Raw genomic sequence first — 25532 nt, 5'->3', positions numbered from 1 at the left:
GTATTAATGAGGATTCCAGTTTGTACTGGACCGGTATTCTAGGTCTTAGCCCTCTCACTGAGTAAGCTCACTTTAATAGAGAACTTATTTGGTAAAACTAAATGCCTACAGTCCACCTGTATGTGAATGTACTGGACTGAATAAATAAGTTCTCATCCAACACAAAGACTAGAAAATCTGTTAGTGCACTCTTTCATTTAATGAGCTCCAGTGTGATTGACACACATTTAGATTAAAAAGAAACACAATAAATGTATTCACATTCTCAGAAGGAATCAGTTTACTATAGCCTATACTATAGAAAGATATGTTACGTTTACAAAACGTCATTTCAAGTGTAAAACCTAACTTTGGCCCCAGAGCACACAAAATCTTTTATAGTATAACACAAGGCCTCTTGAAAGAGACACCAACAGACTTAAATGCCTGTGCACATATATACAAATGGCCCTCTATTCAACACAGTGAGATGGAAAGGAGCTAATGAGACCACAAGTGTAACTATTTCACTACTGACTCCACTTAGCACTAAATACATAATGACTCAACACTACATTCATTGTAACCACCACAGTCATTCTGACCAACGTCCCACCAGCAGTGCCAGTCCTCTGATTTCAGTGATGCCTGATGATTTAAAGTGTCACATATTTATCAGAGAAACAAGTCATTTGAATTTCCATTAGACACTCCAAAGTATATCTTCATAAAGCACTAAGATATTGGCATTTGGCATAAGGATAAAAAACAAAACAATTAATGGCACTGTATGCAGGGTTGGGCAAAAATTAATGATGGCTGATTACTGACTACACTAAAATGTATTAAGTAACATATTCCATTACAATACATAGTTATGTGTTCAGAATACATTTAGAATACGTCTTGGTGAGGCATATTGGAATTTTTTTCCTTGACGCTTCTTTACTGTTACTGGTTGGCAGTTTTCTTCACGTACTTATTCTGTTAATACATTTAATGAAAAATCTGCTTATAATTTAACTTCCAAAAATTCTCAGCTTTGCTTGGTCTCTCACTGCCTGCTTCAGTCCACTGCTGCTCTCACGACCTTCAGAGTCCAGTACAATACCAATACTAAGCTTATCGCCCGCAAACGTCCTACTGAGGAGATTGTTAGTTTGATCTTCCCTTAAAAGAGCTCAGTAACTATGAAATTAATAACTGGCTCACCACAGTCTACTCAGGCTTTAGTCAGAACTTCACTTTTTAGAGTCTGTCTAATGAGCATGTTTGCTACATGCTGTGTGCTGATTTTAAAAGAGTTATAATAAATAAGCATTAAATTCGTTTTTTTTTTTGAAGACCGACATTTTTTAATTTTGTTGGTAAGTATTCTAAAAGTATTCTCCTAAAATGTAAAAGGTAACAGTAATCTGTATACTGCTTTTTCAAAATGTAACCTGGACTGAATACAAATACTTCATTTGTGTATTCTGCATACGTTTTCTCAGTACTTATCTTCTGATACATCCCAACCCTGACTACATGTTAAGTGAATACTGCCTGAAACGTGATCATGTGTTGCTGACCAGGGACCACATCCAGAGCTTGCTGAGGTGGACAGGCATTTGCTGGATACAGAGATTTGTTTGTGGATGAAATCTGACCTGACTTTGTGTATTTAATGAGTAACATCATTAAGGCTCAGGTCCACTCTATAGAAATAGAATTGATTGGCACATCTCAGGGGCCTGACCATATTGATGTGTGCTGGCTGGTACCAGACCACAGCTTGTTTGCATAATGAAAGGGAAAGTGAGATCTGATAGGCAGTCACCCTGTGGCATTTTCACTGCAGATGTAACTTCAACCACTGAACTGTAGTGATCTTGTTATCCAGCCATTGTATTTGGATCAAGTTTGCATTCATACTAGATATACAAGAAAGACCTACTTTAGATTTCATTTGAGAGAAATATGCAAACTGTATCTGGAAATACTAGTTTTATATGGGCCCTTTATGAAGCACCTGTATGCATTACATACACTTAATTAGGCCCAAGAATGAGTGACAGAACAGTACAAAATATATAACTTTGTAAAAAGGAGGAAAAGAGTGATCACAGTGTGAACCGCCATTTCCCCTGGTCCACCAAAATGACCCACTGTAAAACCCACGCAGCCTGACCACATTTAAAATATCCCAAAAGGCAACTGTTTAAAAGGCAGAGAGGTCTGGAGAGCGAGGGCCAATCCATGAAGCTCAGTATGAGGTATAGTTGTCTTGGACTGTGTTTTAGCATCCCTGTAGGTTCCGCTTTTCACCAGTGTCTGGTGTGGACCAACTCGGGCCTCAGGCTGAGTCTCTTCAGTGTCTCGTAGCCGATGACAATGAGGATCGAGGTGGGAGTTGAGGAGATGATGCGGGCTGAGAGACCCTTCGTCAGACCCCACATGCCCTCTTCAGCCAAGAGCTGCTTAAAAGTCCCAATCACAGACGAACGGCCTTCAACCTCGGAGGAAAAGGCAATCGATTATGAACAACGAAAAGGGATTTACACTTCCTGCTACACAGGTTTAGATGAATGATGAATGAACTATGGAACGCTGAGGCGGGGAGAGGAGAGACAACTCCAGGCAGTGTTATTTCAACTCTTACAGCTTTGAAATATGCCCCTGCTATTTGATATACACTACTGATGGACTGTGAAGTGGTTGCAGATAAATATAAAGTACTGGTCCAAAGCCACAGACCACCATTTCCAGTGAAGGCAGCAATAAAGTAGAAATTATTCATTTTTCTTTATGAGGAAAATGGCATTAAATACATTTAGCAGAAAATTACACAGAAGCCTCAGTAACTAAATATAACATCAATTTTTTCAGTATTTAGTGTGTTTTTCAATTTTCAAAGAAAACTGGACAGATATTTTTCCAGACATTCTAAGTTCAGTCTTATGTACGTTGCATTTTCTGCTTCTCACAATCCAAATAATCCCAAACACAATCAGTGATGTTGACGTCTGTTCTCTGGTGGGGTCAGTGCATTGTTCTGAGAAAACTAGTAGCTTCTTTTTAATAGTTCTTGATCTTAGCCATGTGTCTGGGGTCATTATCTTACAGTACTATGGATTTCTTTCCATTTCCAACATTTTCCAGAGGGTATTGTTTCACATATTAAAACTGGTTTGAATTTATTAGCATTCATGATGCCTTCAATCAAAAACAAATCACCAACTCCAGATGCGGTTACACCAACTTGCACTGATCCTTCACTATGCTTGACTGATGGTTGTAGACAAGGTGTAAAGAGTATTTCTTTGGCTGCGTACACACTGCCTTTGGTTCCTTATTAGTCCCGTATTTAGACTCATCAGTTCATAAAACCTTACTCCACGTCTCAGATGTCCAGCTTCCGTGTTCATACTTTCCTCTTCATATTATATTTTCTTTTCTCAGTAATGGCTTCTTGACAGCTACACATCCTTTCAGACTCTTAGTGTTGAGTCTTCTCACAGTGGAAGGATGGACAGAAACACCTGTTGTTTTTTTCTTTAGATCTGAAGCCAGAAAGGAGCTTGATTTTCCTTTAAAGATGAAAGCTTTAAGTACTGTGTATCTGATGGTGTTTTGGTGGTCTAGCATGTCTTACCTGGTTGTTAGGAGTCCCTTTTTCTCTGTATCTTTTACCCGTTTTTTGAACTCCAATGCAAGTAGATTCTTTTTTACATCTAATCTCCTCAGAAATATCTTCTTTAGCCATTTTAGATGCACATGAGAAAGAAATGTGCAAGGCAGTTAAGGTGTGTTTGGGTAGTTGCTTGTGTGAATATTAGTGTCTTTTGATGTGAATGTTAGTGTTTTTGTGTTTCATGGTGAACATAATGCCAGTGACACCTTTGGGAAAATGTATTGCTGGTCAACTGGTTGGTTTTAAGATTGGACAGAAGGAGGAATTAAAGTGTCAGTAGGATGCACAAAAGCAGAGAGGACAAATTAAATACTGACTGACTTAATACTATACTTGGTGTTGAGGCTTTGTGTAAATTTCTGTTAAAATACATTTCCTGCTTTTTTATTTGACACTTGAAAAATGAAAAACTTGCAGAAAGCTGTAAAAAAATAAGAAATTTGAGATATGATAATAAGAAATACAGATGATTCAAAAATGACTGTGAAAGCTGTGTAGCATAAAGACTTCCTCATATTTCAGCAGTGTTGATCAAAAGCAGACAAGTTAATAAAATAACCTTAAACAGATCATTACATTATATTTATAATCATTTGAGTTATTATTGTATATACATGTATTAAAATGGTAAGCGATTCCAAATGACTTTGTCCCAGTAATGTACTGTCTTCTGTTAAATCCATACAATGATTTACTTTCACACTTTCACAGTCTTGTGCAGCATCATCCAGTAAGTTCTTCTCTGCACTCACCTTATTCACCCATATGGCACTATCCTGTATCACTACTGAGACTGACTGACACTGTGCACTCATACCACCACTTCATATTCACTTTTTCTCTTCCTCTTTATTTACATTACTATCCTGCTGTTTATAGTTGAGACAAAATGACTAAGCTATAACTTCATGTTTCATGTAATGAAGAATTTTAGATTCAAACCTGTCATTTCATTCCAGAACATAGACAGTCCTCAAATTAACTCCCCCTGCGGACCCTACAGGGCATAAACTTATTAAATCTTTTCCTGCTGCTTGTGTTGCGTTGAAACAATTTCCACTCTATTCTATTCCACTTTCAGACCACAGAATTATGATAACAAGAACTGCATTTTGCTAATGAATACCTTTAAACTCTAAATCAGCATCTTGTTTACATTAATCAGTTGGCAGATAAGGTGTTACAGAGGCTAATGCTGTAGTTTCCTGTGCGGCAAAACAACTCCATCGCCAGCCTCAACTCTCAATCAGTTTTACTGCTACATAATAAATCTTGACCAACCCTGTATCTCTCCAGTCCTCAGTAAGGTACGTATTTACCTTGGACTGGGTGCAAAGTACCTTATAGACCAAGCTCCTTTACTCATCCCATACAGCAGTATGCAAAACTTTCAACACCCCTAGTCAAATTACATGTTTTGTTGAATTTCCAAGTGAAACTTTTAGTGCACAATTTCTATTTATTTGATGAGTTTAACATATTTGAAACAAGTAAAACATACAACATGAAATGTGCCATTACTTTTGCACGGGTCACATTTTATGACCCCCCCCCCAGTATATTAAACTCAGCAAACAAACAGAAATGTGTAAACTTATTTTCACTAAGAAGATTAACAAAACATACCTTTTGAACTGTGTACTGCATATCACAGGAACAATCACTCTTACTCATTTACACTATTTGTCTCATCCATACAGCAGTGCACTCTGCTGATCTTATCTGCAGTACATGTTTGTTACGTGTTTTGTATGTTATATAAGGATAAATGTGTTGTAATTGCATTTTGGAAAATGTGTAGTAATTCTTCGATATCATACTGTGGGAAAGGAGAAACTGCACTGTGTCCCCTTTATGTGAGTGGAATGACAAAGCTGAAGTTCAGTTTTACCTGCACTCTGGCTCTCACTACGTCCATAGGGTTAGTGATGGTGGAGGCAGTGGCTGCAGCCATAGGCCCAGCCACAGCCTGCAGGAGGAGGTGAGGGCAGTTGGAGGGGGCCAGCCTGGACATCTGCTCTGTTTCAGTACACAGATAATGCATTAGTCATCATTTAGTATGTGAACACAACAAGGATTATGTTATATGCAGCTGCATATGCAGAGCCGTACAGAAGTCTGTACTATGTTCACAGTAACAAAACATGAAACCAGTAACACATGCAGTGAGCACGAGGGACATGCAAATTACTGAATACCCGGTAAACAATAACTTGATTGTTTACATGAACACTTGTTGCATAAGCAGTGCTGCGCCCAACCTCCTCTGCTTTCCTATCATCATTTGACAGGATGCGATAATGTGTGGTTTCAGACTGTCCACAGCCTCTTTTAACCTACAATTACACAAAACTTCTAAACACAGGCCAAACAGTGAACGTTTTTCAGAAAGCTAATGTTTTGTGTCTTTTCTGTGGCCGTGTTCTTCCCTTCCTCGTCATTCAGAGCTCACTGCCATGATGACTATATTTACGTTAAACATATATAAACCCCTGCACAGGGAAGGTAAGCCTAGAGAAATATCACAAGACAAAACTTTGAGAATTTCCTTCTCTTTATCAATTGTCATATGGTAAACCAGCAGCATCTGCAAATTAATGATTCTCAGGCTGTGAGGATTACCTGCAATATACAAGTATTCTCAAGATAAATAATTATTGTATATCATTATTTCTGAAATTCTGATCTCTTTTAGCTCAGATCAAAGGCAAATATAATATACTTAATCCAGATACTGATGGTCCACAGGAGCATCTGAATATTAGAGCCAAAAGTGTTAGATTAGGATCAGGGCTACACTCTGCGGAAGTTAAGATATCTAGGAGGAGGGGTGGACATTCTTGATGTACACTATGTTCTGAAAATAGTCACTAAGCAGTACGACAAAAGACAAATGTTGCCTGGGCTGAGCAGAAGTAAAATAATGAAGACATTTTCCATTAGAACTCTTTGTAATAAAAACAACGGTAGAGGACAAATAGCTGACGTTTTCCTTTACCTGCATAAAAGTGATAAAAAGGCCACCACAGGGCGCTGTTAGGGATGTAGGTGAGGAGTGAAGCCACATAGCCGCGATAAAACCCCCGAAAGCCATCTGCTGCAAAAATCTGCACCATAATGTCCTTGGTCTGGCCAAAAGTCACTTTATGTTTAGACGTGGCCATCACTATCTTGGGCTTGAGCTTAAAGCGTGTGAGATGTTCACCCTGGCCTTGCATCATGAGCTGCTGAGAGACCACGTCAATAGGCACAGTGATGCTCTGGGCCACCAGTGAGGCCGAGCCCCCTGCCACCAGGGACTTGAAGGTGTTGCTGGAGGAATAATGAGACACGTACTTCCTCACCAGCTCATAGGTGGTGATGTAGGCCTGACCTGAGATCAGCGTGAAGGTATTGACCATGAAGCCCCGGTACAGTCCCCGTACTCCTTCCACCTTTAGGATCTTAAAGAAGGCATCAAAAGTTCCATTGTACAGTGACTTTCCCTTCTGAACCTGCAGTCGAGTTCGGATCAGGGTGAATGGGTAGACGGTGGCACGGGTGGTCAACGTCATGAACACCCCCAGGGAGTAAAACTTCCTCTTGTCCAGGTCCTCCCATTCTATGATCCGGATGTTCCGTTTCTGCTGCATCATTCCAGCTGACGGTCACCTTCAACCCACAGGCCCCACACCGCACCTGCCCATCAACCTACAAAGACACATTGAAGAGGATGTGGTCAAGAGACGAAACAAAACAGGAGTGAAGATCAGATTCAAATCACTGCCACTAAAAATCTGAGTCAAACAGATCTTGAAAGCAACTTCAGCTAATATGTTGTTAGCACTCACTGCAGTGCGAAAAGACCAAAGGTCTTCAGATTACATGAGCCCATCAGCCTGACATGATTAGTGTGAGGTGCATTTCAGTGGCTATTGAACTGTTCAAAGGGCAATGGAACCACCTTTACCCACCTGACACCATCCTCACACAACACAAAACAAAAAAAAAATGAGAGGCTAGGAATGAACGGTAGATAACATATAATAGCTTTACAACGCTAATCCAACATTTTAACTCTGAATTACAAACATGTTTGTAAGTTATAAATTCAGATATTCTGAAATGTGTCAATATTGCTTGTAGAGATGACATGTGTACAGGTATTGGTATCAGGCCGACACGGGTAGAAAATTATGGATTGGATCAGAGAATCAATCTGATCAAGCCTAAAACAGTCTGTCCTGAAAAAGCACTGACTCACACTGTGCGAGATGCTGTTAGCTGTGTATTTCTTACTGTGGGGAGGTAGAGTAGTTTGAGGATGATAATCTCTTTTAGATGTTTATCTTAAAATAAGAGGCGCCACGGACTACTGGAGTGATAATCTCAGATGACATTAGAGCTGGACAATATGACAAAATTTATCATTATCGTTATAAATTACACCACAGTGTGTCACAATAAGCTTCTCTGAGTACATCGTAGATATCGTCAGTACTTAAAAAATCACTTCCCAACTGCATGTTTGATTACAAAGAGAGCATAATTAGTCCTGTTCAACTGGATTTAGTGCAGCACAGTGTGTAAAATGTTGAATACAAGTATTTGGATTCATAGTATTTTTAAAAATAGTATTTTTAAAATGTGTCACAACTTTGTCTGCTAACTTAGGTGTCAGAAAAAATAAATATTGTGCCATCATGTATCACAAAAAATCTTCCTGATATTACATTTTGCCATATCACCCATCTCTGGATGCCATCATCACTTCCTCCCAGCATGATGAGAGCCCTTGCCCCAGTCCTAAAGCTTAGTAGTTGTTAAAGAAGAAAAGAGCTATTTTAAAGCTCAGTAGTTTTTAAAGAAAAAAAAAGGATGGGATGCTGGCCAATAATCAAAGTTTCAGTATTGGTTTCAGAAAAGAAAAAGTGGTATTGCACCATCTCTTGCCTGACGAGCTATAACTATCTTCTATCCCACACCTCCTTGCAAGGCTTCACTGGGATTCACCTGGACGAATAAGAGACAAAAAATAAGATAAATGATGGGGACAGTGAAATAAGTGTCTTTATTTAGTTACAATGGGATTTGCTCTGTTGCCCACTGGTACCCTCTTCGTGTGCTGAGAGTACGACAGCCAGTGACCCCCCGCCCTGTCAACACATCTACCACCAGGTCTCGTGTCTACTACCAAGACCAATACGTTTAACACACTCATATGCAACGCTGCTATCAAGCAACATATCTGACGCTGTATGTCACGAAATATAGTGAAAGTACCATTTAACCCGAGCGTGTCTGGTCTTCCCCTTCCTCTGTTCTCAGTCGGAGGTAGCAGCAGTGTCGTTAGCTCCACGCTGAGACCTCCTGTGACCTCTCTTCACACAACACTGACTTACCGGCTTAGCCTAACGTTATTCCTGCCTCCCATGAGGCTCACTGGCAACAACTACGGTCCATGGTTCTGAAACACAGCTGGGTACAGCAGTGTAGCGTTATTAAGTGAGTATTAGCTGCGCTGTCACGGCCTTTAGAGAGAAACACACAGCTCCATGTTAAAGTCACGCCGTGGAGGAGTAAGAGGAGGAGGTTTCTCTCGGCGCTACATCCGGCGCCTCTGTTACGCGGCGGCGCTGGATCGGTTCGGGCTGACCTCGCCCGCTGATTGGCTGTCTGTGGAGGAGGCGTTGCCACGGTCCGCTCGGACGGAGTCGTGTTAATCTCAGAAGTCATCATGGCGCTCACTTCCTCGCAGCAAGGTAAGAGCCTTCGCCTCAGGTTTGCGATTATTTACAAACAGTCGGCCGCTTTTCTGTCTCTCAGAGAGAAGTGTAAGTTGTCCTTTATCGAGCGACACTGTCGGCTGTGACTGCAGTGTTTTATAAACCGCCGTGTTCCTGTCGTGCTCCGTTCTCGGAAGGCTAACCAGCTAGCTGAGAGATAACGGGTAGCTAAAGCTGCCGGTTGTACTGCTGACATTTAAGAGCAGCGACGCCTGACTGACAGTGGGCGTTATTCCCTCACGGTAACGTTAACAATCAAACGTGGCGCGCAACGTTGTGTTTCTTAGGGACAATTGGCGTTAAATGTTTATATAACAGTACACGGCGGAACGATAGGGCGAGCAGATAAAGCTAAAGCTCCGGAGTAATGTTAGCTAGAGCCCGTACTCTCTAACGTTAGCTGCTATTATTGTCTGACATTGACCATCCAGCGCCTGTCTGAAGAGGCCACTGTGCAGCGATTTCACATCCTCACACGACCCTGCCTGTCTCTATTGTTGATGGTCTGGTGTTCAAGTTAAGGGGTCATGTAGACTTTAATCTTCAAACGGTTAAAGTGTGTTTTGTTCTTTCCTCGGCGGGGGTCTCTTCTAATCTAGGTAACCTAGAGCATTTGGCTGCAGAGATAAGGAGAGAGTTCCCTCCCAGTCCCTCTTGGCTGGCCTGCAGCTCCTGAGCGCTAGCCTGACGGTGTTGCCTGTTTTTCCTGTTTTTCACTGAAGATTTGGGTACAAAGACCAGAAGGCCTCACAAAGGGCACCTTTGGCTAATGCCACCGAAGTCATGGAGTTCATTTGGTCTTCAAAGTGGGTTTTTCTTTGCGAGAGGACTTTTGACTGAAGGAGTTTGTGGTCATTAAAGTTAGCTAATGCACACAGTAACACCTCGGACTCCTTCATCCTTGAAATGTACCAAACTTCATTTTGTCCTTTGACAGTGACCTGGAGGCATTTGATTTGACTGTATGAAGACTTTGGCTACCTATCAGTCTTTAATGGCATGATTTAAGTGCAGGGTTGTCCACTTTTGTTTGCTTTTCAGCTTATGTAACTATGTCAATAGAGGTACAGGAGTACATTTCTCCGTTCCGCATTTGATTTCTGAAGCATATCTTCTTGAGGCCTGACCAGGATGTTTTGTTTTTGCAAACTACTGTCAACATTGTAATGACTACCTCTGCTCTTGTAATGAGTGACTTTAAGTCTGGTGAAATTACCCCAGATTCCACTCCAGGCCCACACACGTCTCTGAGACTGAGAGAATTATTACTGATCTGTTAAAGAACAGTGCTGAGCTTGTAGATGGAAGTTTTAAGAGGAAAAACGGTGAGTGGGAAGCAAAGAAGACTTTTAGTCTTGCTGAGTGCATATCAGGCCATGAGTTAAACAGCTCTCAGGCAGAGCAGGTGCGCACTGCTGTAGCCAAATGCACCACATTTTGGCTACTGCACAAAATGTCTGCATGGAAGTGGGCTCATCACCTCACCGCCTTATATATAGGGTATTGTTTCATTTATGATACGTTTATGTGTCTGAAATTAATTTGTTTTTTCATATCACAGGTAATGTTAAGCATGATTTATTATATCATTTAAAATACACAATTTTTTTTCTTGTATAAAAGTGTAGTGATGTTTGGATGCCCTAGAAGCATCTTCGTCAAATACGTCATCATACACCATGTCATGGGAAAGAGTAATTGGGGATGTGCTGCTGTGGGAGCAGTGGGTCAATACTGTAACGTTTATTTATATATCTGTAGATACTGATTCCGGAGCAGATAAATAAATATTTAGAAATACAAAAATATAGGGACTAAATCCAGCGCACAGAGAAATATAATGTTTAACATTCATTCCTAAATTTATTCCTAACCTAAAGTAAGTTCCTAGAGCAAGAAAACGTGTGCAGAACAGGGGTATTCCAGGACCAGGATTGGGAATCTGTATGGTAGAGCATCCAAAATGATTTTCATATTGCAGTGTTCAGGAGCAAAAAAAGCCAGGTTAGAAACAAGTGACTGAGTTATGAATTAAGTTAATAATTTTTTTTTTTTTACTTACACCAACTATATTCTGGCTTCAACTGTGTTGTATATATGAAAAAAAATACTGTTTTTGTGTTTTGTTTTTGTGCAGAGCACCCTTTCAGCCATTTGATTGACACATTACAGACAGAGAAAAATAAAGCTCGAAAATATTTCAACCCTCAGAAGCTTGGGGATCCAAAATATGGTAAGTGAAGTGAAGTGAGAGAAGCAGATCATATCTTTGCCTCAGGGCTCTGGCAGGCTTTCTTTTTCCCAGGAACCTGGTTGATGTACTCTATACAAATGACTGCTTTGGTATCTAGAAATTTCTCAATATAATGATATTCATAGCAATGATGATGCTTACATAATTCAGCAGGCCAGCCTATTTGCATGAAAACATAAACACAGCATGGTCTAAGCCTTTTACATTGAGTAAACATGTTCACCATTAATTTTTCAGCAGTAAATATGCCTCGCTTACCAATTAATGCTGAATAAATCTAAGATTTTTCATGACACTGTGGTCAATATTGTGCAAATGCAGCGCTAATTATCAAAGATGACTGCTGATTAGGATAAATTATATCATGACCATGCTAGATGACTCTCATTATGGATTTTACATCAGGATAATAGCAAAGCCTAAGTGATGTCCATTACGAATCTATATTGTGGTGAAACCAGTCCACACATTTTCCGACCTAAATCATGTTAGATGTTGTGCTACTAAATGATTCCTAAATTGCAGTATTTTTTTCTGTCCTCCAGAGAGACTGCCTTTCTCTATTCGCGTGCTGCTGGAGGCTGCCATCCGAAAGTGCGATGGGTTTTACGTGAAGCAGGAGGATGTGCAAAATATTCTGGACTGGGAAAAGCAGCAAAATGAGGCTGAAATTCCCTTCTCTCCTGCACGAGTGCTGCTGCAGGACTTTACGTGAGTTCTTCAACTGATGCAGCCTTTGTCTATGTTATCTTTGTCTATGTTATATAGGTCAAGTGATTATGAATATGGATTTGTGTGTGACCTTCCTCACAGAGGCATTCCAGCCATGGTGGACCTGGCAGCCATGAGAGATGCTGTGGCCAAGAATGGACTCGACCCCAACCTCATCAACCCCAAATGTCCTACTGACCTTATAGTAGATCACTCACTACAGATTGACTTCAGCAAGTGGTAAAGCTCATTAGTAGCTGAAATTGATTCTTATAGTGACTGATCGCTTAAGCCAGTAGTTCTTAATAGTAGTTCCTAGTCCTTTGTTTTTGTGTGTTCCTTCATCCATCACGTCTGACTCTAATATTCAGATGCCTTTGAAGGCCTTCGTTACCTGGAGCATTTTTGTTAGATTAGAGTTGGACTTAAACTCCCCAGGACCAGGAATGCGCATCCCTGTTGTATATAATACATAACCAATAGAGCCGTTCACCCGAGTAATTTTATTTATTTGTATTTTTTTCTTTCCTTCAGTGCCATCCAGAACGCGCCTAATCCCGGTGGAGGAGATGGACATGGGGCGGCGTCGCGCTCGGCCCCTGGTCGGCCGTCTCCCAGAAGCAGTCAGTGTGGGGGCTCTAGAGGAGGCTGCAGTAAAGGGTCATGCAGTGATGCTCCCTCCAGCTCCAGCAAAGCTCCCATAGTACAGATAGAGAACACACCACTTCTCTGCCCCTTCCACCTGCAGCCTGTCTCAGAGTAAGAGCAACACTGCTTTGCTTTGCATGGCCTGTGCTCAGAAAGAACTCTAGAGTCGAAGTGGTGATCTGTGTATTACTTGCAGTGTCTGAGGGTCACTCAGTCATTTCCAAAACACTTTCTTTCCTCTGCCTAAACAGATGCCTGAGTTCAATTTTTCTGTTACTGCGCCGCAGCCTGCTGTGTTTAACTGTATAGTATATTAACCACTGTCATCTCTATGACTCGAGTCAGTTAATGCTTGTGTTGACTAGAGGGACCTTAAAGTGTCTTCGTCATCTGCACAGTGTTGCCATAAACTAGTGTAATCACAGACTGTAATTTAGTCCTTTATTCTTTTAAAGCCCAGTATTAAGTGTGTTGTATTTATAAATTAAGGCCAAGACTCACTCTCTATGCATGTGAGTAAATTATTGTGGGGAATGCAAAGCTACTATTTTATGTTTTGTAATGGCAGTGTGGTTGAGCCTGTGTGAGCTAGTGCTGATGGAATTGTTGATTGGTGTTTATGAAGACTAGTAGGATTCATGGCTCTGTTACTGCACGCCCCTAGGCAAGAGACCGCGCTAAAGAACCAGGAGATGGAGCTCATAAGAAACAAAGAAAGACTTCAGTTCTTTAAGGTGAGTTCAGATTTCACTGAAATTGAAGTTTAGCTTGTGCTGCATAAACTACATAAATGTATATGGAGACATGCTGAATTCAGTTTAGGGCTCATTGTATTATAAGCAGTAAAGGTGTCTTGTCTTAACTAATTGAGAATTGTAATATTTTCCACAGTGGTGTTCTAAAGCATTTAAGAACGTGAGTGTGGTTCCTCCAGACATTGGGTCAGTGCACCAGGTCAACCTGGAGTATCTGTCTCAGGTAGTGCAGGAAACCGAGAGTTTTGTCTTTCCTGACAGTGTAGTGGGCACAGATTCTCACACTACCATGATCAACGGGCTTGGCATACTTGGTTGGGGTGAGTGCTTCCTGCTTTTACCTTGAATGCAACTCCTTAGTAATGTATTTTTCACAAACTGTATATATGCACCTAGCCACACAAACCTAGACACATGCATTAAACACTAGTTTTTCTAACTGGTTTCATCAAACCCCTCATTTACCAACAAACACTGACAAAAAAGTGTCTGGCCGATACAGTTCGAAGCTTTCATTGTTAGCTAAAAAATTGCAGACAGTCATTGTTTGGCATCTATTGTTCCTGTTGCTGTGATCATGTGGAATAGCATGTTAATCCTGTTCTCTTCTGTATCTTCTCTGGTTCTGTACCCTTTCCTCCCTGCCTGTGTTTCTCTGTCTCTCAGGAGTAGGAGGGATAGAGTCAGAGGCAGTTATGCTAGGTCAGCCTGTATCTCTAACACTGCCGCAGGTTGTGGGGTGTAAGTTAGTGGGATCCATCAGCGCACTGGCTACATCTATAGACATAGTTCTTGGCATCACTAAGGTATACACAACTGTTTGCTTCTGTTATTTCCATTTCTTTTCCACGACAAGTGATTGAGAGACAGCCTAAAACTGCTTTCTGATGTAAGCCTAAAAACGTGTGTCTTTGTACAGCATTTGCGACAGGCTGGCATTGGTGGGAAGTTTGTGGAATTCTTTGGTCCAGGTGTGTCGCAGCTCTCTGCAGCAGACAGAACCACCATTGCTAACATGTGCCCTGAATACAATGCTACCGTCAGCTTTTTTCCCGTGGACAACACCACACTCAAGCACTTTAAACAGACCAGTAAGGACATGTCTTTTTTCTAGTTCTCACAGCAGTTGATGTGTTGTAGTTGCATGTGTGCATTGTATGATGGTGCATCAATTTATGTGACCTTATTTTGTTTAAGACTTTACAGAACAGAAACTTGAAGTTATGGAGAGTTACCTTAAAGCTGTTAAGCTGTTCCGGAGCTCTGATGACCAGGCAGAAGATCCACATTATTCTGAGGTAGAACCGCTTGGTTATACTCAATGTCAACACTGGAGAGTAGTTTTATGGTGTTTAAGTATAAGTGGACTTTGGTTTCTTTAATTGGCAGGCCTATCCTTGTAGATGGGAGATCCTTTATTTTATAAAGTTAGTATTTGCATTAGATAATATGTTGTAATATATATTGAGTTTCACCACATGTCCTCATGCCACTCTCCAGGTCATTGAAGTTAACCTCAGTTCCATCACACCCTGCGTCAGTGGACCCAAACGGCCACAGGACCGGGTACCTGTAACCTGTATGAAGGAGGACTTCGTCGGCTGTCTCAATGAGAAGGCAAATCTCTCTGCTCTGAATAGAAACAAAATACTGAAAAGGGAATGGAGATAGAACTGATAACAATGAGCGTCTAAGTTTGTATATCATTAATATTTATTGACAAGTTGACATAGTTATGTGAGATCACACAGGCTTCAATTACTCATTACTCAAGTACAAAGTGACAAAAGAAAACCCAGCTTTCATAGTCTAGGTGCTTAGTGTAACACTGTCTAATTTATCTACAACTCTGACCAATCTACAAGTGTTGTGTGTAATTTATTTATTATTTTTTTTTATTCATTTATTTATTTATTGAATCAGGTGGGTTTTAAAGGGTTCCACATTCCAAGAGAGAAGCAGGGCATTTTGGTGCCATTTCAACACGAGGGCACTGAGTACACACTGTCTCATGGATCGGTCGTCATTGCTGCTGTCATCAGTTGCACCAACAACTGCAACCCCTCCGTCATGCTCACTGCAGGTGAGAAAGCTGATATAGTGCCAGCTGCCCTATGTATGAAACATCTCAGAGTTAGGGATGTTCATGTTTGAGTGTTGGTTATCAGATAATTGGTTAACCACCAGGAAGGAAACAACAGCAAAAAAAATGGACTTTGGCCAACATTAAAGTAGAGCTGCATGCCTACTTTTAAGGGGATAACAGTATGCAGTAGAATATACTTGAAAATGTTTTATTATTCAAAAAGAGTTGAGAGAAGTTGGTAGGTTTTCATATTGGATGAGTGAGGAGGCTACCTCTTCAGAAGAGCTAATAAGTTAGCAGACTTAACCGGTACAGTGTTGGATGGTAATGGAGGCTCGTCTTCTTACATGTAGTCTTTTCTTGTCATTGGACGGTGTGTCATGTAGGTTTGTCAGAGAATATATTATATATACATTGTTTCTGGACCGAGCTAAAATCAGCTCAAGTCTAGTCCACGCTACGTCTACCTTCTTTGTCATGTTTTTTAAAATGTGTCCTTGGCAACACACTCATGTTAAAGCATAGCAAATCAGAGTAGCAAAGTGTAATATGATATACATACATACTTCCAAATATGATTAAACTCTCTGGGAAAACATAAAATTAATGTTTCACTGAATTGTTGGTCTTTTTAACAGAGCAACTCCCTACTTCAAGTAAAAGTGCTGTTCTCTAGCCTGTTTTTTATTATCATTAGAAGGATTCATTGGTCCAGGATTGCCTCTTTATTTGAGAACTTGATTGAACAGAGCAGCTAAAACTGACATTGGAACAAGAGTTTAGAGAAAATTTTACTGGATAACCAGAGCAGTACAGACTTTGGCCTACAGTTTGGTTTGTCTTGTGAACCTAATCATTCTCATAATTCCTAGTAATTCTGTGCTTGTTGTGTTTACAGGCCTCCTAGCAAAGAAAGCTGTGGACGCAGGTCTTACAGTGAAGCCTTACATCAGGACCAGTCTAGCTCCAGGCAGTGGCATGGTTACACACTACCTCAACGCCAGCAGAGTGCTGCCTTACCTCAGCCAGCTTGGGTACGTACTCATATATATTTCTTTATATATATCCCATTCCCATTCTCAGTGTAAAGTTCCATATAGACAGTGATTTGCTGCTTTAAGCTTAATTTATGTTTGGGGTGAAAGTGAGCCGTCCGACAGTGGGCTGCCACAGGTCTTCTTGTGTGTAAAGCTGGTGGTGCCAGTATGTAGCAATGCATATAGAGGTGAGGAATGTAACAGTGCAACATAACAGGAATGCAGTGTGTTGTATCATATCTTGACTAGCATGTTTGCTAGTTGCTAGTATGTTAGCTTGGGGTAAATATATTATCTTGCAACTAGAGCATTGCTGTATGTAAATGTAGTCATAAAGTAGAAGTTGTATAGTATAGCCTCTACCAGGGGAATCGCCATTGTCATCTTTTCAGCAAGTCAGTCACTGTGGCACATTGCACTGTTTTTAAAAGTTAAAGGGCCCATGTCATGTGTTTTTATGTTGCGTGTATATGTGTGTGTGTATATGTGTATATATATGCAAAATCCACCTCATATATTTTCTGGTATATAATTGCTTTCACTCCGTATTACATCAGTTAACACATTGTTTGAGCTGTTCCTTCAAGACTGACAATGGGATTTTCCTGTGTGCCAGGTTTGAGGTTATTGGTTATGGATGTGCCACCTGTGTTGGAAACACAGCACCTTTACCTGAATCTGTGGTAGATGCCATTAAACAGGTAAGATTTCATGCTTATTTATTCTCATATGGGATTGTTATACCGGAGATGGGATACTTCATTCATGTATATTTATTATACTGCGATCTGCATCTGTTTAGAACACTTGAAAGTGAACCTGTGCTACTTTCTGCTTGTCAGGGTGATTTGGTTGCATGTGGAGTGTTGTCTGGTAGCAGGCATTTTGAGGGACGCCTTTGTGACTGTGTTCGTGCCAATTACCTAGCTTCACCTCCCCTGGTGGTGGCGTATGCCATCGCAGGCACAGTTGGGATTGACTTTGAAAAAGAGCCTCTTGGTAAGACATGGTGGACTGTCGTGTGTTCTTACGTGTAACTCACACTGAACTTTATTACTGCAAAAACAAAGTATTGTCTATGTAAACTGAGAAGAAACTGTTTCATATGCATTGCTTTATTTTACATGTAGGACTGAATGCAGAAGGTAAGGAGGTATTCCTGAAGGATGTTTGGCCATCTAAAGAAGAAGTTCAGGATGTAGAGGAGCACACAGTCGTCGCCTCCATATTCAGAGAGCTCAGGAGTCGGATTCAGGTGGAGGATTTTACTGGGTTTCTTATTGTACTCCTGTTGATTTGATTCAGTAATAAATTGCAAAACCCTGGTCAACCAGACACTGTTGTCTGGTTTCTGATGCTTATGTTTCTGAAGATGCTGCATGTGTGATCATCAAATAAAGTTTTTTAAATCTATAATGCATATGTAGATACACAAGAGTTGATTAATGATGCTTAGATGACGCTTGAATTCAATTTATGATGTTATAAAACTTCACCGAACTATAGTTAAAGATAAGAATCCTTTTGTATTGAGAAGCAGTAAACATTGTGTAAACTATTGTTTTTGTTACATGAAATGTTTATTATATATTAACATTGTTTTTGAAAAAAAAAATTGAAAAGAAAGTATAATTATGAAGAAAAGAATATTGGTTATATAGAATATGGTATATTATATTTGGTTTATATAGTGGCATTTGGTAATTTCCAGTGTGCGGTCCATGTATATTGATTGAGTCCTTTACTTTCAGAAAGGGAGCCCATTTTGGAATAACATGGACGTTCCAGACTCTGTGCTTTTCCCTTGGGATCCCAAATCCACGTACATTCGTTGCCCTCCTTTCTTTAGCAAACTTGTGAGTGACTATATACATTTTAGTCCTGTAGTTTGTCATGTAGAGAGTTGTTTGTTTGTTTGTTTGTTTTTATATATATATATATATATATATATATATATATTAAATGGATGTCTGAGTGTGTGTCCTGTCCTCTCTCCCTCAGTCTAAGGAGGTGTCTGCGCCTGGGTCCATCGATAATGCTCATGCTCTGCTGTTTCTGGGAGACAAAGTCACCACTGATCACATCTCTCCTGCTGGCAGTATTGCACGTGTAAGCGCAGCTGCCAAGTACCTACAGAGTAAACGGTAAAGGACTTTGCAGCAGTTACCTTTTTTCAAAAACTGAAAATACAGTAATATTAAACATCTAAACCTAAGGCAGATATTGTAGCGTAAACTTAGTCTCTTCAAAAAACACATGGAGGCATGTGACTGCAAGCTGTGCATGCAAATATTGTAATGGAAAAAGGGATTTGCTTATTAATAGTTTCTAGGTTGTGTTATACACAAAACATGAGGTTTCTGTGTGCCACCATGTTGTCTTGCACTGCTGATAAAGAGAGGTGCAGCTGACACTTCCTGCTGCAGTCGCTACGGGATACAAACTATAGTAGCTCCACAACTTGTTTGGGCATGTAATGCCGTTTGGATGATGATGGCCTTTTTCCACCATAAATGAGCTTCTGTTCATATCAGAAACATGCTTTGCATTGTAGTAATGGCAAAAACTGGGGCATGAAAATTGGAAATCTGTTGGCAGCCTGTTGTGTTTTTTTTTGTCTTTTTTTCCAAATCATAGGTAATATAACATATTAGCTTTTGAAAAGTGCATTTCTTGAATTTGTTCTTTTACACAGAAACAGCTGTTTGTTTTTGCCCGGTTTATAAAAGACGGCCACAGCACAAGCTGTGAACAGTTTTGAATTGTAGGCCTTGTTAAATGGAAGTTTTACACTCCGAATCTTAAACTGTGTTAAAGACGTAACATTCCTGATTCTGTTTTTAGATGTGAAGAAGACTAGGTTGAAGTTTTAAGGATTCACAGTACAGTATTTTTTAAAATTATAAACATTCTTTCTTTACGTCCTTTACTCAGTCTGACACCTCGTGAGTTCAACTCTTATGGTGCACGGAGAGGGAACGATGCTGTCATGACAAGAGGAACTTTTGCCAGCATCAAACTCCAGAACCGCCTCATTGGCAAGACTGGCCCCAAAACTGTGCACGTTCCATCTGGACAGACGGTGAGATCAAGCAAATGTTGACCCATGTTAGCTCAGATGTTCTCTTGATACACTGCAATGATTGTTTTTTCTAAGACTTTGCCTCAGACAACAACATAAATATATGTTAAAGCCTGATAAAGCAGTATCTGTGTTCAATCTCTGTGCTAGCTGGACGTGTTTGAGGCAGCAGAGAGGTACCAGAGAGATGGAGTTCCTCTCATCATCCTAGCAGGGAAGCTGTATGGTTCAGGTAGCTCCCGGGACTGGGCAGCCAAAGGACCTTACCTATTGGTATGTCTGCAACCCCAGCCAACAGTTTTTCAGTCATGCATGGAACAACAGATTCCTCTGCTGTGATCCTCGAATGACGCTCACTGTTTAGAGCAGTAGTTCAGCAACAAAGCAAGATTTTTATCTTGCATCTTGGTATTTTATCAAGTGATCAAATGTTTTCACTCTGTATGTGATTGTAGGGAGTACGGGCAGTGATTGCAGAGAGCTTTGAGAAGATGCATAAGAACCACCTGGTGGGGATGGGAATCGCTCCTCTACAGTTCCTACCTGGGCAGAATGCTGACTCACTGGAGCTCTGTGGGAAAGAGAGGTTTTCTATCTCAATCCCAGAGGAGCTCACTCCCCAGCAAGAGTTAACCGTACTGGTAGGATATTTCTATATTATCAACAGATGTGCATTTGAACTGTCTGGTAGTCGCAGTATAATTTTACTTTGATTGTATTTATGACCTGTATGTGTCCTGTGGCTGTTTATCATTGTAAGTGCCGAAAGGTTTTTTGCATTATTTTAAGAAGCTTTATAATAATAATTATTTATTGGCTTTAAATAGGACAAAATAGCAATAGTCACAACAGCAAAAACCTTATTTCTGTGTGGATTGTGCTGGTAGTGCTGCATTGGTACCTCAGGATTTTGTATAATTCTTGAGCATCAATGAATTTCCCCAAATATTCGATTAATTCGATAATTAAAATGTTAGAAAACGGTAAAGTTAAATAACTGACTTTCTTATGAAACCACACACTTCTGTGTAACAAATGTTTGTTTATCAGGGTAAATGTTGCTTTGTCACCAGAAGCATAGCAGACTCTTCAGAGATGAACACAGCTGTTGAGACTGCGTTCCTAATGTGTCTTATTTGATGTGACAATCAGTTTTAACTCCATTGCTAGCTAGCTAGCATACTCCCTGTTGCAGTTATTTCTGAGAACAAATGAGAATGTTGCAGACTTGCGAGCTGTCCGGTTGTAGGAGGAAGCACTTTCAGACTTCACAGAGTGTTAAGAATGGGGAGGGGGACTTAAAACCCCAGGGAACCTAAATCCGTGTTTTCTTTCTAAGTAGGTTAATCTTGCTCTTGTGAGCAAACAACATATATGTGCAGCATACGTCCTGTGAACAATGTTCCAGTGCCTAAAAAATGGCCAGTGATTTTATTCTCACCAATTACAACCATCACTGATGTGAGTTGTCCTGCTAACAGAGGTTTAACAAAAGTTTGTTCCCCCCATGGTCTCTCTCTCGCTCTGTTCGAGTTAGAGGAACTTGGTATGAGAAAGCTGACAACAAACAAAAGCCAAACTAGCAAGAACCATTCATCCATTTGTTTGGTCAACCGGCCACATCCTGGATGCACATCCAGCAGTATAATGAATAAAGTGTTCGTTAAGACATTGCCATATAAGTGAGTCATGTACACAGTGGGAATGGTCTACAAGACCACCTGTATTATGTAAAGGCCACTCATTTCGCTCCACTCGCGCTGTTATGTTTAGTTCTGCTTCAGTGGCACAGCATGATGGGAGTGTTGGATTGATGGTTGTCGATCATGCATGCTCATCAGAATATTACATCCATGTCCAGGCAGTTCTCAGATAGGTGTGATAAGCGATTTTTAAGGCATTTCTATTATATTTCTGTCCTGTTTTTTCATACAAGCTTGGTGTTTAAGCTGTATTAATATAACACATTTTAGTATCATACAATCATTTTTAATAAATTACACTGTGATCCATGGGACTTTAAGGCTACGTTCACATTACCAGGCTAAAGAGAAACAAATCCAATTTTTTGCCTCAGTGTGACACATTTGATGGTTTTAGAGCTGTGTGGACGTGTAAATGTGTTCTTTTCAAATCTGACCTGAGCCACTCTCATATGTGGTCTTAGATCGGATAAGCATCAAACTCACTGCCATGCGAACTAAATGAGAACGCTCAGATCAGAATACATGTAGTTCTTTTCACTGCTCCTGCGCCATCATTCAGCGTTAACAGGGTGGCAGCATCAAACCTGAAGTTAAGGCCAGTAAACTTTGCAGAAGTAATGCATATGATCCTTTTCACCTTCGTCTCAGTCTAATACTGTACAGCTGACAGGTTTAGACCAAATTATCTTCGCTATGAAGGCTTGTTTGGCTGCTTAGTTTGTTTGCTGTTCATGACGATGGTTTGTTCACATTAACGACAGATTTGAGTCACTTACCTACATGAGTGAGAGACAAAGAGATCAGATCTGAGCAAAATATCTAAATTAAGCACTAAGGCTTGTAATGTGAACATAGCCTAAATATAACCCATTGTGTTCTTGGGAACAATTGAAGTTATGGCCTCAAACACAAGATTTTACCATCATTGCCAATGTTTTGATGTAGTCTGTTGAGTTTGTTTTTACTGCTATTCAAAATGAGCTGCTTCCATCGCTGACTGAATGAGAGTCACCCACCCAGAGCTGTAGCCAACCTTCATGTTTACAAACATTCTGATTTGGTCTGTAGAGCCTGAATTACAGTAGTGTTGACAGTTCTGACATCTTGATGTTTTCTTTTTGCATTTCAGACCAGCACTGGAAAGAGCTTCAGTGTGGTGGCCCTGTTTGAGAACGAGATGGACGTGGCGTTTTATAGACACGGAGGCCTCCTGAAATACGTGGCCCGCAGTATGCTGCAGTAATGTCTGTCCAGCCTGCGTTGTCAACGGCTGTAGACTCAGATGTTGCGTCAGTCTCAGAAGTACTGAGCAAGAGATCGTAATCTAGACTGCTGAGCTCCATCCAGATTGAGCCACAGACTGGCTGTGTAGGGCTATTGAAGGCCTGGCGATGGCTCTGGACTCTAATCAGTGACTCTTCAGGCCCTGGACTCTGCTGTGCCTGTTTTTTGCTATTTCCTCTGTCGCACCCCCCTGCAGGGCATCTGCTAGAGGATGCATCTCTCTTGCACTTAAAAAAACAAAGTCTGCTGTTTCTTTCTGTAAAGGCTGCAGTTCTACATGGATGTGAGAAGAAATCCAGACTCCACACAGTGTCAGTTCTGTAGCTCTGAGTAAATGATTTGCAAGAAGCACAGTTTGCTTCTAGAGCTCTAGAACACTAAGAACTCCTGAGTCGATTCTGGATTTCTCCCGTTGGGCTGTGGTGCATGGTCTTTGAGGTGTCTGTTGATATGGAGTTTCTGTTTGCAGTGCCTGTTCAGCACGCCAGTGGACTTCCAGTCAAGGTCTAAGATCCTGGTGCTAGGCTCTCGCACAAACTACACGATGTCCTCACTCTTGTCAGTGCTTCTTAAAGTGATACTGGTCTTTACTTCTGCTATAGGTCTTACAGGCAAATGGGTGGAGCTTCTTTTCTGTTTCAGCGGGTTTGTTTTGTTTACTTGTGTAAAAGACTATGTTCGAGTGTACGAAGTTAAACAAAATGCCTGGTCATCTCACTTATTCCCACTCTTTTTGTTCATAAATGTTTTTTTTTGTTTTTTTATTAGTATGAATGTTACCTCACACATTGCCATCGTTATGAGGATAAAAGCACTATTTATCTTGATCCGATCCAGTGCAGAATCTTCTTGTCATCAGTTTACGGATGTTACCGGCCCTTCGGGGGTGTTGGAGAGCATCAATGCCTTGATTTAGTAACTGCAAAAATGGTTCAAAATGGTTCCTGGACTTGGTGCTTTTATCTAAGCTAAACTAAATCACTAAGTGGGATTTTCCTGATAAAACTAGATAACACATTACCATTTTTAACAGGTGAATAAAGTTACGAAGTGGGGACAGTGGCTAATGATCTGGCCACTTTTAGGAATATACATGATTGATTAGGTGAAAAAGAAAAAACAAAGTTTTGAGTTTAGACGAGCTACAGACAAGTGATCATGAGCAGCAGTGACTGCAGTGGTTTGTGAAAATGGCCCAAATAGGAAATTAAATGTTGATGCAAATTTGTTGTTTATCCTTTAAACAATCATATCTATGGAAGAGAAAAAACTGTGCCTGGAGGAAAATGCCTTTCCTTATCATGATACCTCCAGCTGAGTTACTTTTCAATGTAATGTGATAAGCTATAAGGCCAGCTATGTGAACAGCACTGAGTAATAATACAGGACTGACAAAAAAATGCCAATTCTTGCTCCTTTAGTTTTATCTCAGCTATCCCACAACTATCCCAATATGCTTATTATGCCAGGAATGCTGAAGGTCAATTTAACACTTACTCCAATTAATGTGGCGTTATTTCTGCTTTATAGTAACATCATTCTCCTTGGAAGTGCAATCTTGTGTGGACATTTTCTGATTATGCATCTACATGGAATGGTGTTTTTATTTCTTTTCACGCCCACCTCTACCGTATACGTGTACTACAATGACTGTGTTTGTCTAGAGCAGTTCTGGATGTATTGCTGATCCTAATCAACCTTCACTCTTTGTGTGAGATGACAGTATGCAAACGCACCTGCCGAGTACGGGCGACGGGGTAAAGATAAGGAAGTTGTTCTCTTAGTATTAAAGAAAAAGAGAAGAAAACATATCATTCTGTTTTGCCGTTGTTGTAAATAATTTGTAATAAACGATAACGAGTAAATGTGTGGTGGATGTTGCCTGTACAGGTTTGGTACTCAAGTAAGTTTCACTGTATTGTAAAGTCAGCCATCATAAGGTTTTCATTCAAGTAGGATCATGAGTACCAAGACCAGTCCTACAGTATCAGACATAAATGAGTTGTAATTGGTCGTGGATTTGAGGAAGCACTGTGTAATTACGCATTTACAGTTCCTGTACAAATGTGCACCTAAAGGTGAACAGTTCAAAAACACTTTAAAGAGGATGCTACTACTGATAATATAATGGACATGCTTCTATGAATGATGGATAAATACAAGTACTTTAGCTTTAACGTGTGTTTGTAATAACACTTAATGATAACACTCTTAACAAAATGAAAAATATAACCATCACTACATCTGTCGTGAACATGCCTAGTTACCTCTTGCAGTGGTGCAGCAGTAGTCTCTGAAGTAAGATTTACTTGTTCAAAGAGTAGGACAACCCCTTCTGATGACATATCTCGAAGGTGGAAGTATGTTTTAAAAGACTAGAAGTACTTTGGTAAGATACTTGGGGGTGGGTACGTTTCAGGTTAGGGTGCAAACTCAGTGAAGAAAAAAAAAAAAGGAATTTATCCAGTGCAAAAAGAAAAAGAAAAAACAAAAGAAACTCAATATCTACAAATATATACAACTTAGTATGAATAGTCCATTATTCAGTCACA

General features: G+C 40.3%; 2 protein-coding genes across 6 annotated transcripts; one reads left to right on the top strand and one right to left on the bottom strand.

The window, feature by feature from the left end:
- Positions 1-176: 176 nt before the first annotated feature.
- On the bottom strand, positions 177-9229 carry slc25a44a (solute carrier family 25 member 44a). 5 transcript variants are annotated; one of them, XM_036576571.1, is made up of 5 exons: positions 8915-9229; positions 8585-8644; positions 6651-7342; positions 5544-5671; positions 2283-2474 (listed from the first exon to the last, which is right to left on the bottom strand). In XM_036576571.1, the coding sequence occupies exons 3-5, from the start codon at positions 7285-7287 to the stop codon at positions 2283-2285; spliced, it is 957 nt and encodes a 318-aa protein (XP_036432464.1). In that variant the 5' UTR covers positions 7288-7342; positions 8585-8644; positions 8915-9229. The 5 variants fall into 5 exon arrangements, with proteins under 5 accessions (XP_036432463.1, XP_036432467.1, XP_036432464.1 ...); XM_036576570.1 differs by lacking the exon at positions 8585-8644 and having other exon boundaries at positions 177-2474; XM_036576574.1 differs by lacking the exon at positions 8585-8644 and having other exon boundaries at positions 2282-2467.
- Positions 9230-9323: 94 nt separating this feature from the next.
- ireb2 (iron-responsive element binding protein 2) lies at positions 9324-24845 on the top strand. Its single transcript, XM_036576568.1, has 22 exons — positions 9324-9393; positions 11555-11650; positions 12217-12382; positions 12485-12622; positions 12917-13141; positions 13695-13764; positions 13922-14105; positions 14452-14591; positions 14705-14876; positions 14983-15083; positions 15286-15402; positions 15709-15868; positions 16770-16905; positions 17525-17609; positions 17751-17907; positions 18039-18163; positions 18660-18764; positions 18910-19052; positions 19843-19990; positions 20141-20263; positions 20446-20631; positions 22826-24845. The coding sequence occupies exons 1-22, from the start codon at positions 9369-9371 to the stop codon at positions 22937-22939; spliced, it is 2916 nt and encodes a 971-aa protein (XP_036432461.1). The 5' UTR covers positions 9324-9368; the 3' UTR covers positions 22940-24845.
- Positions 24846-25532: the final 687 nt, after the last annotated feature.

Source organism: Colossoma macropomum, unplaced genomic scaffold, assembly GCF_904425465.1.
Source record: "Colossoma macropomum unplaced genomic scaffold, Colossoma_macropomum, whole genome shotgun sequence".
Lineage (NCBI taxonomy): Eukaryota > Metazoa > Chordata > Actinopteri > Characiformes > Serrasalmidae > Colossoma > Colossoma macropomum.
This window is presented reverse-complemented; position numbering and strand designations above follow the sequence as displayed.

What these genes read in the sequence shown, in the direction of transcription:
- ireb2 (XM_036576568.1), top strand. Translation starts at nt 9,369, where the DNA reads ATGGCGCTCACTTCCTCGCAGCAAG. An exon ending in CTCCTTTCTTTAGCAAACTT is followed by an intron (nt 18,765 to 18,909) that starts GTGAGTGACTAT and finishes TCTCTCCCTCAG; the next exon opens with TCTAAGGAGGTGTCTGCGCC. An exon ending in AAGTACCTACAGAGTAAACG is followed by an intron (nt 19,053 to 19,842) that starts GTAAAGGACTTT and finishes TCCTTTACTCAG; the next exon opens with TCTGACACCTCGTGAGTTCA.
- slc25a44a (XM_036576570.1), bottom strand. Translation starts at nt 7,287, where the DNA reads ATGATGCAGCAGAAACGGAACATCCGGATCATAGAATGGGAGGACCTG. An exon ending in TTTTTATCACTTTTATGCAG is followed by an intron (nt 5,672 to 6,650) that starts GTAAAGGAAAAC and finishes GTACTGAAACAG; the next exon opens with AGCAGATGTCCAGGCTGGCC. An exon ending in TAGTGAGAGCCAGAGTGCAG is followed by an intron (nt 2,475 to 5,543) that starts GTAAAACTGAAC and finishes TTTTCCTCCGAG; the next exon opens with GTTGAAGGCCGTTCGTCTGT.